General features: G+C 31.9%; 1 protein-coding gene across 1 annotated transcript in view; it reads left to right on the top strand.

The window, feature by feature from the left end:
• Nucleotides 1-18,988, top strand: part of LOC309653022 (protocadherin-11 X-linked-like) — a 548,071-nt gene that overhangs the window by 498,819 nt on the left and 30,264 nt on the right. Inside the window, exon 6 of the mRNA XM_082447359.1 lies at nt 16,003-16,201. Coding sequence (XP_082303485.1) covers nt 16,003-16,201 — 199 coding nt within the window. The remainder of the gene's footprint in view (nt 1-16,002; nt 16,202-18,988) is intronic.

Below are 18,988 nucleotides of genomic sequence, written 5' to 3' on the forward strand. Positions count from 1 at the left end.
GCAGGCTGCAGATCTGCCTGATTCACATCATTAAATGAGGAGTTCTGCTGGCCCTAGAGCCCAGTTTGCCGATGCCCAGGCGAGGAGCTGGATCACAGACCCACTCACTGTGGAGAGTGTTTTCCAGCCCCATCTGACCAGAAGGGCTGGCAATAACTCCTGGAAGCAGTGTGACCCAGTGGCACTAAAGCTGAGAAGGAGGCAAGCAGAGCTGATCACTCCCAGAGAAAAGTCAGTACCAGGTGTGGAGCATTCCCAGGCTATGCACAGGTAGGGGGGTGAATTCACAGACAGTGCTGGGGAGGATGTGAAGAAAAGGGAACCTTTGTGCACTGTTGGTGGGATTGTAAATTGGTACAAGCAATATGGAAAACTGTATAAAGCATCCTCAAAAAATTAAAAATAGAACTATCATATGATCTAGCAATTCCACTTCAGGGAATATATCCAAAGGAAAAGAAAACACTAACTGGAAAAGATAGCTGCACCCTCGTGTTCATAACAACATTATTTCCAATAGCAAAGACCTGGAAACAACTCATTTGCCCATCAACAGATGAATGGATAAATAGGTTGTCGTACACAATAGAATATCATTCAGCCATAAAAAAAAGAGGAAATCCTACTATTTGTGATGAAAGGCATTATGCTCAGTGAAATAATTCAGACAGAGAAAGACAAATACTGTACGATCTCACTTATATGTAGAATCTAATAAAAATAATTTTAAATCTCCACCAAACTCATAGAAAAAGAGGTAAGATTTGTGGTCACCAGAGTCAGGGGTTAGGGGGAGGGAATTGGAGGAAGATGGTCAAAAGGTTCAAACTTCTAGTTATAAGATAAATAAGTACTGGGGATGTAGTGTACAACATGATAACTATAGTTAATACTGCTCTGTGCTATATAGGAAAGTTGTTTAGAGAGTAGATCCGGAGAGTTTTCATCACAAGGAGGATTTTTTTTTCGTTTCTTCTTTCTTTTCTTTTTATTGTATCTATAAGAGAAGATGGATGCTAGCTGAACCTCTTGTGGTAATCATTTCACAATATATGAAAATCAAACCATCATGCTGCAAGCTTAAACATATATAGCGATATATGTCAATTATTTCTCAATAAAGCTGGGGAAAAATAAGTGAATTCACTGATAGACTCTCCCCTTCTAGGTTAGGTATTGCTTGATTTATTAACTATTAGTAAACTATTAAACAAGTGATAAAATGGACTTAGCTGTAATTACTTCTTATTTGTAACAGAAACAAAATAGCTTGAAACTGCTGTAATTTTTTTTTTCTTTTTTTACTAACTCAGATCTTAAATGATTTCCTTTGGTTTTTACTTTTAGTTTTAGTTGGACGTTTTTCTCGTGCAGCTCCTTCTTCATGAATTGCTCCAACACTCTTAATGGATTCTGTCTCAGTTGTTAGATAAAAAAGTAAAAGATACTTCCACTTAAAACATTATATCAACTGATTAAGGTGTTAGCAACCTTTATCTGGACCAATTATCATTTACTTTTCAATTGCTAGATTAAGAGACACTGTTTCTGGTAGAATTCAAATAAATTAAACAGTTGGGGAACAACAGGTCTACTGTGTGTGTCTGTTCTTGAAAGTACTTACATTTGAAATGAGTTGTAAGAGAGCTACAGCTTATAATGTATAGATTCCAGTGCACGATGTTTAGTGAGTTTTAGAAATGAACGTCACTGCCTTCACAGTGGAAAAGAAAACAGTCTAAGAAACACTAAATTTTTACCATCTTTTTTGTGACCACTAATTAAACAATGCCTTGCCTGTATCTAATACTAACTAACACTGATTATGCTGATAATATTCAATCATCCAGGGAGAATATGTTTATACTCCCGATGGTGTTCTTAATTTTTGTGATGTATGTGTGTACTATCTATCAACAGGTGTTGAATTTCACCAATTTCACAGTCTCACACTGGGCCTCTTGATCCCTTGAATCTGTCAACTCAGTGGCAGTTTTAATGCCATATAGTTTCATTTTGCAAAAAGATATTGCAGAATAAATGATAGCCCAACCTGAATAGTACCCTGCACGGAGCTTAAGGGTAACTGAAAATTAAGAGTAAGGTACCCAGAGTGAAAAACATCTGTCTCAAAGTGTGCTGTGACTAACGGAGACACTGAGCTACCTCTTTTTCCTTATAATGCCATATATGTGCATTCATTGGTAGTATTGGTATATTGGAATTACTCATAATACTTAACATTGATAGGGCAGTATGTACCATGTATTTTTTTAAATTTATTTTTTATTGAAGTATAGTTGAATTATAATGTTGTGTTAATTACTGCTGTACAGCAAAGTGACTCAGTTTGAATGAAGATGGAGAATGACAAAACAAGTCAGGAAAATCTTGATGTTAATCATGTATAGAACTGAGAACAGAGCGTGGTTTTTCTTATGGTACTGTTATAGGAAATGGCTTGTAAATGCAGTGAGACTCAGGAGATTTCTATTCCATTTAGTTAAATCATGGAAGCAATTTTAAGTTAAAGTTGCTTCCTTGATTGTTGCAAACTTACTTCAATTTATATTTAAAATCTTCTGTATTTTCTCACTCAACTCTTTCATATTCCTGTAGTACATATTTCATTATTGTCCTGATTCCCTCTCTCTCTCTCTCTCACAAATTTTTAAAAAAGCTCTCTAAAATCAGATTGATTTCCTATTTTCAGTCAATTTCATATGATAATGAGAGAGGAATGTTAATATAGGACAACAAGATTGTATTATTAAAAATAGCATATGAAATTATTTTAAGCTGATATATTGTGGTTAAAGAGGAAATAAGAATTAGGTTGATTATATGACCATTTTATAATTTATTATACTATCACATTTGCAGAAATTTTTTCAAATATGTATTTACTAGTCAAAATCAACTTATCACTAATAATTGAGGCCATGGATAATTGAGAATCTTCAAAAAAATGTATGGACCCAAAATATTTCTTAGGTTCAGTTCTGGTGTTCTAACATCCTAGGAATGTTGTGAATATTTGTTAAGGAGATTTAAGGGAATTTTAATTCTAAACATAATAATCTTTTTAAAGAAACCATATTTCCATAGTATTAATCAAAGAGTTAATTGATAATGTATTTTCACTAGTTTCTATTATGTTGCAAGATAACATAGAAAATCTACATAAGACATATAAACCTTTTACCTAGTATAGTCTTCTTAGAGCTCTATAGAGTTCAATTATTGAATATTTATTTCCATTTATTTGTATATGAATGCTTTCACTGTTAGTATGTATGACTGCATATATATATATATATATATATATATATATACATAAAGGTAAAATACATTTACATTTAACTTTAAATAAATAGAATACATTTCTATGTATACTAGTTGACTAAGTAATTTCAAAGATAAATATCTAACTCTTCTGGAATTTCTAATGTAACTTTGACTTATCTATTGTCATTTCATTTTCAAAGGTTAATAATGAGGTGTTTTGATTCTTTTGATTTTTTTATTCTAGATTTTAAATCCTAAGGATGTGTGTGTTTGTGTGTGTGTGTGTGGTGAGTGTGTTTTGAAATAAAACTTTTTTTCTTTTTGGTGAAGCAGTTGCCACTTGCATTTATTTACAAGAAATAAATTCTACCTGCTATCAGCTCTATTGAGGTAATATTTATCCCATTAGTCTGTCAACACAAATAATCAATAAATAATCTATAAGAATAGAAGAGAGTTTTTAAGAAACTACTCTTGAAATTGTATAGAACATCACTGGTATCATGCTTCCCATTTCTTGTTAATGTAACAGAAGTACATTAGGCGTATATTTGTTCTTCAGTTCCCCTAATGTGCATCTTGTGTCTATGTCATGAAATCATAACTTTCAGTGGGCACAACTACTTTAGAAGTGAGATACACTATGAGAGATTTGAATTAATCTTAAATGAGTGGATTATTGGGAGAATTAGATACAACTGTATGAACATCTGATTCTTCTGGTTTGTATTGACCATATTAGATTTCTTGATTTATATTATGCATTTTCAATGTGGTAGAAACAATATCTAAAAGTATTCAATAACCATTTTGATCAATCTAGTTAATAAATATTGTTATGGTGTAAATTAAAAAAAAAAATTACAATCACGTCTAAGTGCTGGGAATTTTCTCCCTTCTATTTTTCTTCAATTAGCTGAAAATAAATGTTCAACTAATAATATACTTTTTAATAATTTATCCATAGTCAGTGCTTAAAATTAGCAGCACTCAAAATTTAGTGAACATAAGAATCATGAAGGGTGCAGGTAAAAATGCAGATTTCTAGACCATGACACCTGAGATTCTGATTCAATAGGTCTGTGATGGGACCTACTAATTTGAATATTTAATTTAACCTTGTCACTCACCACCACCACCCCCACTATTCCTAGACCAAGTACTGAGAAATACTGGTTTAAATGATGCAAACTTCATGCTGCTATGGGGGAGAAAAAATAATTTGAATTTATTCAAATAATGATTTTTAAATGCATTCTTTTCTTTAATGGTTAAAGCAGTTGTGCAATATATGTTTGACTGGCCACAAACAGGCAGTTTTATTCAGCATAAAGTTTAAGTTAAATTATGTATAAGCCAGAATGACTTCCCTCTACCTCAATATGTGAACATTTCTTCCATCAATTGGATTTTCAAAGCCTCATTTTTATATTTGTAATTTTTTTCTTCTGAAATGGATCACAGAACTGTACATATTCCTGACTATTTTTATTACATAAATTTTAAAAATCAAATAAATTCAATTGTTTTAAAATACATGTACCAAATTCTAAATTTCTGAAGATTATTATCAATTGATTGATTTATAAAGCCACACTTTGTCCATTTCCCCCCACTACCAGCCCTGAGATTACAGCCTTAGATTTCCATAGCACAAGTCATTTATCTTAATCTTTCTGTTTTATCCAAAGATGGTTTATCCCTTGTCTCCCAGAGAGCACTCACTGTCTCCAGACATTTAATTCTAAGATTGTAAAAATCAGAAAGACTTTTATTAATACTTAAAGTATCAATGAGAAGTCCTTTTTTTTTCCACCTAAAGAAATGTCTATTAGGTATGTAAACTTCATATTATTCTACCTTTCTAGTTTGATAATTGATTTAACTTGTTTGACTGAAGAATGATTCTCTGGGAAAATGAACTTTTGTTGGCTCATTTGAGAGTAACAGAAAGTTCAGTGGCTTATCTGGATATGAGTTGTTTTCAAGTATAATAAGTTTATCTGAGCAAACTCACCATGAAGTGTGAACTTCTACGATGCTTTGATAATCAGGAACTATATTTTATTCATGTTTCTGTCCCTTGCACTTAGCACGGTATCTAGTACATTGTTGACATTTAACAAATGCTTTTGGAATTTAATTGGATAGGATGTTTAAAATGATAATTCATATCACTATGTGTGTGCAGTGATTCAGATCATATTTATCCATATTTAAAGTGTGTATGAAAGTAAACTATTTTCCAAAAGGGCTATCAAATTGAATTATCAGTAACCATCTTGAAATTATAAGTATTCTAGTAATTTTTGTTAATGTTAATATTAATCCATGGGAGAGAAAACTTGGATGTGATTTCTTCATACAAGAATGGCAGCACAAAATTTTTAAAAAGAGAGATTAAAAAATAAAAGCTCCTAAATATTTGGGATTATTAAATATCAAATTAAGCATGCACATTTTATAGAGTTCATTTTCTTGTGAATCATTCTGTGTATGTTTTTGAGAATTAGCTTAAATTTACATTTATTTTAAATTATTATTACTTTAAACAATATAGCAAATAGTATCTAGCTAAAATAATCTCAGTTTGAAGTTTTTGCTAATCAATATTTATATAAATGACTTTTAATATGTCATATTTGTTAAAATTAATTTTTAAAATAACTCCAGGGACTTCCTTGGCAGTCCAGTGGTTAAGACTCCACACTCCCACTGCAGGGGGCATGGATTCAATCCCTGGTCTCAGGACTAAGATCCCACATGCTGCGTGGCAAGGCCAAAAATAAATAAATAAAATAAATAAATAAATAAATAAAATAACTCCAGAAGGAAAATAAGACATATTGATGCACTTGGATTTGTGAAAAGCATGTTGTGTGTGTGTGTGTGTGTGTGTGTGTGTGTGTGTGTGTGTGTGTGTGTATCTTGTGTAACTTCAAGATTATCTCTGTTTTGTCTTCCCTTGCCTATTACGTCTGAGATCATATTTTTAAATTTAAACATCACAACATATGTTTTGGGTTATCATGTAGATCAGAGTAAAATCTTCTGTATAATGAACCACAAATAGACTTTTCCAACTTGTTTTTAAAATCAGTTGTGAGTGAACAATTCTCTTTAATTTGAATTTATCCCATTTCTTATGACCAACTTCTAAACTTAGAGTTAAACATTTTACCATCAAGTTACTTGTCTTATTTTCTCAAGGTGTTGTAATTTTGTTTTATTACTACAACAAAATTTGAATAGGTTCATAGATATGCTATTTTAGTGGAACATGAAAACTAACCTAACTTAACCTAGACACACTGAACAGATTTGAAGATTTGCTGCTCCATGAGACTATTGAACCAAAAATATCCAGCAGCACTAATATACAGCAAATTCATCTTTCAACAATAGAGTTACATTAATTCTTTTGTGCCATATTTCCATCAGGAAGCTGTGAAGGATGTTAAGTTGCCTGGTTGCCCGTGGTTGCTAAGTGAAGGTGAAGTCTTGTTTAGCAAAATATTTTCCAGGGGCTGATGTCAAATGGAAGCAAATCTTAGGGGTTTGCTACATTGTTTCCCTGTCAGTAAAAGAAATAGTATTTGGTTCGCCTAACTCTTTTCAGTATTACTTTTTGGAAAAAAAAATAAAAAGAAATCTCTTTACTTATTTATGGCAATAACTTAATGCTCCAATATTTTTAACTTTAGCATTCTGTCTGAATTTAAACATTATTACCTAATGGCATTTCCTAAAGTGTCACCAGTTCTTACTCCTGACCTTTATGTCATTTACTTATGGATCACTTACCTTTTACTCAAAGATTTAAAAATATGCTCAAAATCATTCTTTTCAAAACAGATCATTTATCAGTAATGTTGGGAATCAGTAATATTAGGAAAAAACTTTCAGACATCCAAGGAAATATTCTATATAATTTCTAAGTACAACTATAATTATTGTATGTGTCGATCGCTTACTGAAGAATTGTCAGGGCATGCATGGAAGGCACTAAAAGACATTATTTCAAAATCTCATAGGAACTTCAGAGATCTAGAGATAACACTCCTCATTTAACATTGTAAAATATGACCTCCTGTACTTTGTAGGATCTAATCTTTTCAATTTGTGTATCTTAAACCAAATTGTAGAATGCACTTCAAGAATAAGTACTTTTGGAAGATTTATTGAATTTGAACATTAATTGAATTCAGTATTGGGCCTGGAGTTCTTATATTTAGTTCAGAGTATTATAAATGAAGTTGTCTCAACACCAGGGAGCTTAAAGAGCTTCTAAGTACAAATATATTTTAGCAACATTTTTTCTTCCATGGCATCAAATTCATATATTTAATTTTAACAGTTTTATCATTGAAGTTGTCTTCAGTGTCAATAAAAACAGAATTTTGTATTATAAAGACTGCACCAAATAATAATTAATGCTTATTAAATCAAATTGTATTATTATTCTATCATTCATACATACGTATGAACTGAAAATACGTTTTAATACTTATAATACCATTGGAATTATCTTTGTTTTTGTTCAGAACAATACTGTATGTTAGCATGATCAAGTTATAGAGAGAAAATTTTATATCTATGAAGTTTCTCACATATATATACACACACACACACTGTCATCATTTTATGCCGTGGCCACCTCTATGTTAATAATGTCATAGGTATATCATATGTATCATTCATCAAAAATGAACAAGAACATTTCCTGAATGCAAAAGGAAATGTCTCATATAAAAATTATGAAATAATGACTAATTAGACTACAGTCTGACATTAGAATCCCATTATTCTAATGACTCATTTTATTTTAAAATGTCAAAATGTCTATTCAAAAATATTTAGAAAATTTAAGCAGGACTCCTTGTTTTCCTTTTTTTTCCCCTTGAAATTGTAGTCAAGGGATTATGTAATGCAACATTTGAGTCCTACCTTACACCCACTGAATCAGAATATTTGAGGGTTGGATCCTAGGAATCTGCATTACTAACACATCAACTAGGTGATTTGTATGCATCTAGTGTTTTCTAAACCACGGAATAGCTGGTTGCATTAGCTGGCTAGCGATTTTACCAAAATCGAATGCCGTTTTCTCCCTAATTCCCAAATACAATGAAAGGCAACAAAAGTAATATTACAATAGGTCCAAATAATGTATTTAAGGTAAACACATAAGATTGACTTGAGGGTTTGGGGTTAGGAAACAAAATATTTCACTAGTTTCTATTTCATCCTCAGCTTAGATATATTTTAGAAATATGTGTATATAACTTTTTTAAAGCAATGAAAAGGATAGTACCATATCAATTTCCTCTTGGGACAGTAGCATAATAATTTTTTTCACCTTTTTAACTTGTAGATCACTTTGAGGTTATTTTTAATACCATTTGTGTGTGTGTGTGTGTGTGTGTGGGTGTGTGTGTGATAAATGGAATATAGGGGTGTTCTTGTTTGTATGTAAAATAAATAGGGAGAGGTCTGCTTTTAGAAAAATACATCTGTATAAAGAGTTGCACAATAAAAGAGTACAGTAATAATACAGATACTAATACTTTGCAATACTTCTTCCTTCCACCCTCAACTATATTCACCCCTACATTGCTTACTGTTACCTTCCATCACTGACAGTTGTTGTTGGAAGATGCAGCTATTTTAATTTACTCTTTGATTACCAATGGGAATTATAGAACTCCAGATATTTTTTAAAGAGTAACAAGAGTTCAAAGGAAATATTGGTCTTTTAATCTCATATATTTCCAGGATGTGACCCATTTTACCTGAGTAGCAGTTGTTTTTGATGTGCTCTGATGAGCACCAGGTAAAGAAGCTGAAGTTAAACATGCTTTATGTACACTTGAAAGGGTCTAAAACAAACAGGTTACCAATGTTTGGTACAATGCAATAAAAAAATTACCACCATGCCAGCTGATGTGCACACTCTTCAGTTTTATTAGGAAAATTTTCTAGGTCATTTTTATTTTTAAACTGGTATTTGATCACCATCACGTAGTTTCTTGTTGTGATTTCTACTAACATTAAACAGGAGAATATTTTGTTCCAAGTGTTTATGCAATTAATGACAATGCCAGGTTTTTCATCTTTCACTGTATACTGCATAATGATTCCAACCTATATAATTCAAGTCAGAAACCATCTGTTGCTTGAATGACATTTGGTTTGTTTAAAATGCATCAATTAAGCAGACATGTTGTGTAACTACAGCAATGGAAGAGTTATTTTGCAAATATAAAAAGTCACACCAGAGACAAAGCACTACTCAAAACAAAACTTGTGGCTTCTGTCTCGGAAACACATTTTCAAACAATTTAACAACTTGAAAATATTAAATATTGACTAATATTATGAAAAATAAAATGATTATTTGTATCATATGTGATCTATAAAGCCATCATCTCCTAAGCCCACATTATCACCAACAATAAAGTGGTAAATACTTAAGGTCTGACTTTGTTAATTACATAAATAAATTACATGGGTAAAAAGGAAAAGAGTTAGTAAAATTTAAACGGTCTGAAAATACTGTGTCAGGGAGGAAAAATTTTCATTTACCCCTCTCGGTTCTTCTAGCTGGTCTAAGAATTAAATTGACATGAGGCAGACTAACAGTAGAAAAATCATACAAAAGTTTACTAACATGTATACATGGGAGAGACTCAGAAGAACTGAGTAACTTGCCAAAATGGCCGCAGCCCTTACCTTAAATACCATCTCCAGCTAAAGACAAAAGAGGATGTTGGATAGGAGAGATGCAGTAATGGGAGGAGACCAAGCACAGCACAGTAAACAAGAGTAAGGTTGTTATGCAAATTCAAGTCATTGAATTCTCCATTGATAAGAGTTTCTAAAGATTTAGTCATCCTTCTTTTCCAGGTACAGGGAGGGACACACCCTTACAAATGGAGATTTCCCTTACAAATGTAAACGTTTCTTATAAAAAGGTAACTCCTACTTGGTTTTCAGAGTTTTTCCTGTGCCTACTGCTTAGAAAATAACCGGCTTAAAAAAATTAATATGCCAAAGAGACATATTTCAGGGTGGCACATTCTGCCCCTCTACAGATGCCAAATTAAGTTGGAGATTTTAGCTTGGAATAGGAATATTAGTAGATGAGGCTTAACTATCTTCAAACACTGGAAGTCTTGTCATGTACAAGAATCACACTTATTCTATATAGCTACAGAAGACAGATCTAGTAATAATTGGTGGAAATTTCTCCTTCTGTCAATATTTTTATTTCCAGCAGCTACCAAGAGTTCTATTACATTTTGAGCTGGAGAATCAAATAATCAAAGATGTTAAAGTTAAACAGGAAAGCAGACTAAGGCAGACATGATTCTGAGCATGAACTTACCTGATAAATATTTTAGCAACTCACATGCCTTTTTTTTTTTTTTTTTGTCTTTCTTATTTCCTGGCATGACTGTTTTTTGAATAGTTTGAGGTTACCAGATAACTGCTTCTGGACAATGAAAGTCCTATGATGATTTATATATTTAAATGTAAGTCACTAAATCTACATGTGGTTAGCACCAAAAACAATGTAGAGATGTTTCATCTATTTTTTTAAAATTGATACTTGGGTTTTGTCTTAGAGACCATTGCAATGCCTGGTTTCAATTTTAATATCTGGTTTTAATTTTTGTACACATGCCAATTTCAAAGCAAGTTAGGTTTCAGTTTTGTTCTATTTTCATTGTTAGTCACACAATTGTAGTTTCTCAAATATTTGTAGATTCAAATTCACAAAACTCTGCCAATTGCCAATTTAACACTTCATCATGGTACCTATCTACAAATAGATTATTTCCATTTTGATTAAGCTGAAATGATTCATGACTCAAGGAAAGATGCCCTCAAGAAATGCCATGTAGTCTTCTGACTATCAAATGAATATGTCTGACAATTGCCAAAAATTAAATAAATAAAATAAATTTTAAAAATTGCCAAGTGCCATGAAAAAAATTCATGGCAAAATAGAGCTAAGAGAAGATCTGATTCTGGAGAAGATCATGAAGAACTTCCTGCATATGCTAATAATAAGTTATGGTATTAAAAAAATAAAAGCCTTGAAGGGTAAACATTTCAGGAACATAAAGTGAAAGGGAAAATGAGAAATTATACAGACCTTTCAAATTTTATGAAATGGAACCCTGAAAAAACAATCAGGTGAACTGATATATCCTGCAAGATGACTTGAGTTGGAAACATAGGAGGTTTTATGACTACAAGTATAGGGTCAAATAGTGAAGGACTACTATAAAATATGCCATCTGGGAGTTTTTACACTGGGAATTATGAGCTTCAAGTGGGATATATGTGCTGACCATGTAATGCTGGTGAAAATTTCAAGTTGAATTTCTAACTATTTTCACATTTAACTTTATAATATATTGAGTAATTATAAATTCTTTTGCAAAGAGACAGGACCCAGAAACTTAAAATGTGTTAGTTTGATATCAAGAATGTTTTATATATGAATCAAAAACACTCTTGCATATGGCAATCTTTAAAAAATAATAACCCTACCTATGATTACCCTTTCTAATCAGAGTTCCTGGTGTTGGCAGTGAATCTAAGGTAGACTGGGTCAAGGTATATTAGAATTGGAGTCAGGGGGAATGCAAGGATGTATGATTAGTTTGAAAACTTTGACAGGTAATTCTAATGAGCCCTCTAGAACATGATACTCAAGCATTCAATAATGAGATTCACAGGCTGGCCTATCTGTATGCAGCCTCTTTGCTGCCAGATTAACCTTTCTAAAATGCCACTTACATCATGTTATGGAAATGTAACAATATTCACCTGATATTTAGTATGGAATTATGCCTTCATGAGGTATAACGGACACAAGAATGTTGGGAATTTGATAGTTTGCCTGTAAATGATTCATCTAGGTGACACCAATATTATTTCTGAGCATTCACACATTTTGGAATTTTGATTGATTTGAGCTAAAAAGAAGGCATGTAGATTATAGGGAGAGGCTCTCTGTCGATTTTTCTCTTACTGGCAGAAAAATAACTAGCCTTTCAGTACAGACATTTATTCATGAATAATCCAGGATTTGTTTCCATCCCGTAAAGTCACCATTGCAATCAATAGATTGCTTTAATTTGAATGCCACAGCTTCCTGGAAGAGTAGCAGACAGGCAAATTATGACATGGTCATTAACGTAATAGCTCTTTTATATTGCACAGTAATCATCGTCAACACTTGAAAAAAGGAAATTATTTAGTCTTCTCTTTGAGAGACCTAAGGAATGATTTTCATGAAATAGTTAATATTTCTAAATATACTGGGTAAGAAAAATACCTCTGTATTTTGAATACCTCCGTATTATGAATCTGAGCAGAAAAGTGCCATCAGAGATTAAGGATTCATCCATTAAAAAGTAAAGGGCAAATGAGTTAAACCAGATTGCCAAAATTTACTACAAAGGATTCATAAATTGTTAAGTTCATATAATTATTTTATGTTCAGTTCTATCTAGAAGTGTCACAAATTGCAAAATGCAAGCTTAAGTAGGAATCATTAAAGTAACCCTAGGAAAAAATAGTTAGCTGTTCTTTTCCCATTAAAAATTAAATTTTCAGAAGCCTTTTGAAACAATTCCTTAAAAATTAAATTCTAACTATTTCACCTAAGGAACTATTTCATGGAGATTTTATAAAATGATGGACAACCTAGTTAATCACCCATGTGACAATAAATAGCCTCTTGTGAATTCACTGAATAAAGACATAGAATATTACATTTAATCAATGATATTTGAATGCCTTCTATGGATTATAGAAATAGGTAAAAAAAAAATGCTTTAGACTGTAAACTTTGAAACTGTGAATTGAGAAAGAAATCAAATCCTCAGTATGCAGTTGAACTTCAGACTATTTTAAAATGATATAGAGCCATTAATGATGAAACAACATACCTTGGTTTCCCCTTAAAGCATTCCGATATTTGTTAAAGTTAATATAGACATGAGAGTTTATTAATATGACTGTTTGAAATCTCAAAGGTGTATATGTAATAATGTCACATATAAGAACTGCATTTCAGGAACAGGATGCTGGTGCTTGTGGTGTTTTATGGGCATTCAGGAAGGGACAAAAAACAGTTGTGTTCACTAAAGGGAGTCCTTACCAACCCATTTATTCCCTCTTATGTACCCTTAAGGGGATTCAATTTATGAGTATCAGGAGAGTTGGGGGTCAATACGTGACCTGGCTAATTACAGATTCACTCTAAGGCATTCCTTTGCAAAGAATTTTAGTTGTTACTAGTTACAGGTGTCATAGGATGGGATATCTTTTTGACTTAAATTGCCTTCTTTTCTGTGTAGATAAGCAATTGAACACAAAACTCCATTTCTCTTACATCTGGAAGTAATATATATATAGCCCCTACTTCTATCATTTGATAGAACTTTACCTTCTATTCACTGGCAATTTTAACTCTGTTAGGGTATATGACTCCATGCTTAACTAGCACATGTTAAATTCTAGATTCATTTATTTTTGTCAGCAGTAATTATTTTCCTATATATAGATTCTATTATCTAGGTCTAATACTTTAAAAAAGCTGAATGATAAAAATACTTGAAATATCTGACTTATGTCTTAATAGAAATTTAAAATACCTCTTAACAGTTATGCATTGTGGTGGAACAACTGTAAATTAATCTCATGCTTAACTGGCTTATTTTATATACAATGACTTTTAAATTTATGTGTTAAGTACTATTTTGGCTTTAAGTTACATACAATAACTGACTGTTGATAAATGTCTACAATATAATGTTTCAGGCATTTTAAAATCCTGTTTTTCCAGTTCTTGAATTTTTAAAAGGTTTGTGAGCATAAATGCTTATATCTTACTTGAAGTGGCTGAAAATATATTCACAACTATAAATATTTTTTGGAATTAAATGAGGTTTAACCTATAACTAAATGAGCTTATGGCTTCTTAGAGAGAGAACAGTCAAATGCAGCTTTGCTGGACTGACAAAATTAGCTCATTGTGTCCTCACATGGCAGAAGGGGAGAAGGAGGTCTCTTGGGCTGCTTTTATAAGGACACTAATCCCATTAATGAGGGTTCCATCCTCATAACCTAATCACTTCCCAAAGACCCCACCTCCAAATGCTATTATGCTGGGGATTAGGTTTCAACATATGAATTTTGAGAGGACACAAACATACAGTCTATAACAATATCAACATCTGAAGAAATGGCTGACTGTCAAGCCTGAAGTTATGAAAGTATATGCACTCTGTCATGGAAATTTCTAGTACCTAATTACATGTACCCTTTGATATGTATAAATTTCTTAAATAATTATCTCTAAATTGCATCTTTCATGCTACTAATAGTTAAATATTTTGGTTGATCTATTGTTACATAGCAAACTATCCTTAATCTTTGGAGCATAAAACAAAAATCAAGTGTACTTAACATTTTTTAGGTCAGGAATTTAGGTAGTGCGCAGCAGAGATTGCTATCTCTGCTCTACAGTGATTGGTATCTCAAATGGAATGGCTCAAATATCTGGAGATGGCTGGGATGGATGGCTCAAAGGAGGCCATAAGCTATAATGTCCAGAATGGATTCTTTACATACATATTTAGCACCTGATCTCGAGTGGTGGGCCTCTCTGGGTATTGTATTGTACTTTCTTTTTGTGGAGTTTTTCCACATGGGAAGCTTGAGCTTCCTCACAGTATGGCAGTCTCCAAGTAGTCAGACTACTTTCAACTCAGCTGTTTTTCCTGAATGAGTATTCTAAGGGAGCAAAGCAGAAACTGTGAGATTTGGTTACACAGGGCCTCTCCATATTTATTGTGGTAGAAGACTACATAAGGGTCTGAATACCGAGACGTGAGGTCCACTGTCAGGGCTATCTTCAGAGACTAGCTACTACATGTAGCAATACCACAAACAAAATTACTGCTACATCTGGTGGAGTTACCACACTATTGGATGTCATGAACCAAATCCTTCATCTTTATATGTTGGCATGTATAAGTTTTTTATATTCTGCTATAATTACTATCAGAGATGATCCCTATAGTTTGCTTTTATAATTATCAACTGTTATCCATACCAAGTAATTATTTTTATTTTTTAGAGTGTAGAATCTATTTAAATGAATTCCAATTCAAAATCTTGCCCCTAAGATTCTTTGAAAAGATGATTTGTAATTTTAATTTATAAGAAGACTACATGATTGAATAAATTTGTATTATTATTTACTGTTTCTGCCCACCAGAATCTTACAGATATAACAGTAAAATTTCATTATATTTATTCAAGCTTATTATTCAAAAAATGAAATCTTGTAAAATTATAGTTAAATAAATCCATCTTCAAGTGATGATCAGAATATCCAATGTGCTCAAATGTCAATATGGGTGACAGCCTCTTGCTTTAGAACAAGTTAACTTTTATTCTGCAACTGGATGTGCCCTGTTAAAAAATATAATAAAAGCAATTCTGCTGCCAGGTAAAGCAGGTTTGAACACAGAGCTGACTGTTCACAAAAGCCTGAAATCGTTCACAACTCAAGATAATATTAAAGTGACTTCACTAGATAGCTGAAATAATACATTTTCTCAATTGGATGTATTAAGCAATTATTCAGATCATAGCTGAAACCCTGTAATTTTCTGTCTTTTTCAGTCCCAGCGGCGTGTCACATTTCACCTACCAGAAGGCTCTCAGGAAAGCAGCAGTGATGGTGGACTAGGGGACCATGATACAGGCAGCCTTCCCAGCACATCCCATGCCCTGCCCCTTGGCTATCCTCAGGAGGAGTACTTTGATCATGCTGCACCCAACAACCGCACTGAAGGGGATGGCAACTCTGATCCTGAATCCAGTAAGTGATACCTCTCTAGTCCTGCAGTATAAATGGGCTTACTGTGTTAGAAAGTCAAACAACTGTAGCCATAATAACATTGGCCATTTAATTATGTTAATAACACATTTTCAAAAGGTAAAAACACAGAATTAGGTGGAAGGCATATATGCAGCAGTTTATCATTTTTGAAATATGTGATCACATCTACTTTGAAATTTACTATGAAATTTTAATAGTCATTTTGTTTAGGCATAGATAGAGTTTTCCATTTACCTAAACATACATATGTATTTGTATGTATATAATCAGCCAGTTTATTTTATTCATTTATTTCTGTACAGATAAAATATTTTTATAATTCATATAAAGTATTTTCTAGATTTTATTTTTAATTTTTAATAGAGATAAGAATCATAGACAATTAATTCTTTTTTGAGGAAATAAGAGATCCCGACTCCAAGGTAGAAGAATTGGTCTGAGGTTTTCAATAATGTATTGAAACCACATGCCTTAAGCCATGTTACTGTTTAGAAAAACATTTAGATTTGGTCTCCAGACTGAAGGTATTAAAGGCTATATTTTGCACAATCCAAAGATGTTGAACTCTTGAAAAGGATCATGAAGTTGGTACTAAATAGAGCTCATTAAATTTATTATCTTGAACATGTATCTTGAACATCACTACTTCCTCATAATTTTGGGAAATACAAAATTTGGTAAGATTATACATATCTCAGAAGATTCTTGTATTTGAAGAATCATAATTTGCCTCAGATATGTTTTATATACATAAAGCTGTGTAGGTCCAAAAGAGCATACCATATATGTGATAGAGAAGAGTCATAGGTATAAAAAAAGAAGAAAAATGGGACCACGTAACATATAAAATAAATATAAAATAGAAATTTTGTAAGGTATTTTGAGCATTATGGATTGTATGGATATATAATTTAAATAAACCTCTAGTTTTGAGAACAAAATGGCTTCCCCATCATTGTATTTTAATCCCTATTTTCTAAACTCAAAAAAATAAGGGAAATGTATTGGTTAAAGATCAGAATGTAATCTAAGACTAAGCATACAGAACCAATGACAGCATAACAAAATTTTTCTCTCTACAAAAGTAGACACTGGATATTAAAGGTGTTTTCAATATAAACATTTTAGAGACGTTTTAGACACCAAATTCAGAAAGTCCTAAACATCTATCTCTTTATTTAATTTTATACTTAAAACAATTTATCAGCATTCATTCTGAGGATGAAAAATTCTTCCATAATATGCAATACTAATCTACCTTTCATTTACTTATGTATAACATGATATAGTGACTTCTGGTAGAAATACATGGCTGTGACTATATCTTCTGCTATAATGAACTCAGAGCCAATTTCTAATAAGAATATGGTGATAAGTAACAAATATGCATTAAGCAAAGGTATCTTTGTTCTTTTTTACTTCATAAATTATTATTGTAATTGTAGGCCTATCACTGCCTTGTTAACAGATAGAAATATATAGATGAAATAAGCATCATTTTTATAAACTAGAGAGAATTGATTCCTTTGTGTATGACATGTGTTATTAAACCCTTTTCTTAGAGGATGGTATAGCAACAATTAAAGAATAAACTCAAAGTAAGCATCCACAGTGTGGATCTAACCCTGAAATAAATTTTCAAGCTGAATGAGACTAAGATGGTATATTATTGATAGTAATAGGGGCAGAATTGGTATGGGTTAGAATCTATTATAAAACACTTAAAATCAAATACAGCTTTATTTATTTCAATTGTATCTATTAATAAGCAATTGCTTAAAAATATTCAAGTGCAGAGTTCTTTACAGGACCTCATTTTATTAGTAGTTAAGAGTGCAAGTATATACCTGAAACTAATATAATACTGTAAATCAACTGTATTTCTATAAAAAAAGTGCAAGTGTTAGTAACAATGTAAGAGCTTTATTTTTAAAGCTTGTTTCTACCAGGGACTAAACATTTCTCTAATCATATTGACACTGTAATTTTGAGTACTAAATATTTTGTTCATAATTACCCTACAGGATGAAGCAATGACAAATTTCAAGTTAATGAAGTTCTTTATTAATTATGTTTTATTTTAAAATTGGGATGGCTGTAGGCAGTAATAATGGTAATACAAATAATACATTTTTGCTATTAGTTATTATAATAAACTTATGCAAAGGTAGAGATAATTAAAAATGAATATCCATTTCTGTATAAGCCTAACAATATTTATGGGTTAATGTTTAAAGTTTATTTTTACTATGAGTCATATTAGCTACCTACTCTACCTCGGAACCAGAAACTTCCATCTAAACCATGTTCCAAGAGATTTTTGTCCATTTTGGACAATAAAGGACCTTAAAACAAGGGCAGAAGCACAATATTTCACTTTAAATAAAGTTCTATTATATTAATATGGCATGCTAGTGGGATTTTTAACATATACATGTGTGTTTTGTTTTGATTAAAAAGGAAAAAAATAGCTGATGCAAAATTTGCCATAGCAAAATAATCTCTTTAGGCTACTACAGATGATAAGGTACTCTGATTGTTCAAAAAGAAGCTCTATAGCTCTGAAATAGTACATAATAATGGGTTTTGTGATATGGAGCAGATGCCAATATAATGTGCAGTGTTAGTCAATACCACTACAAATAAGAATGTAAACCATTAGAGGAAATAAATGCTGTCCTTAAGCAATAGAATTAATTTATGCAGTTCTCATTTCATATTTTGAAATGCATTACATCCTCAATCTGCTTTCTTTTCTGCTAATGA

The sequence above is a fragment of the Balaenoptera physalus genome (assembly GCF_965194825.1).
Source record: "Balaenoptera physalus genome assembly, chromosome: X".
NCBI lineage: Eukaryota > Metazoa > Chordata > Mammalia > Artiodactyla > Balaenopteridae > Balaenoptera > Balaenoptera physalus.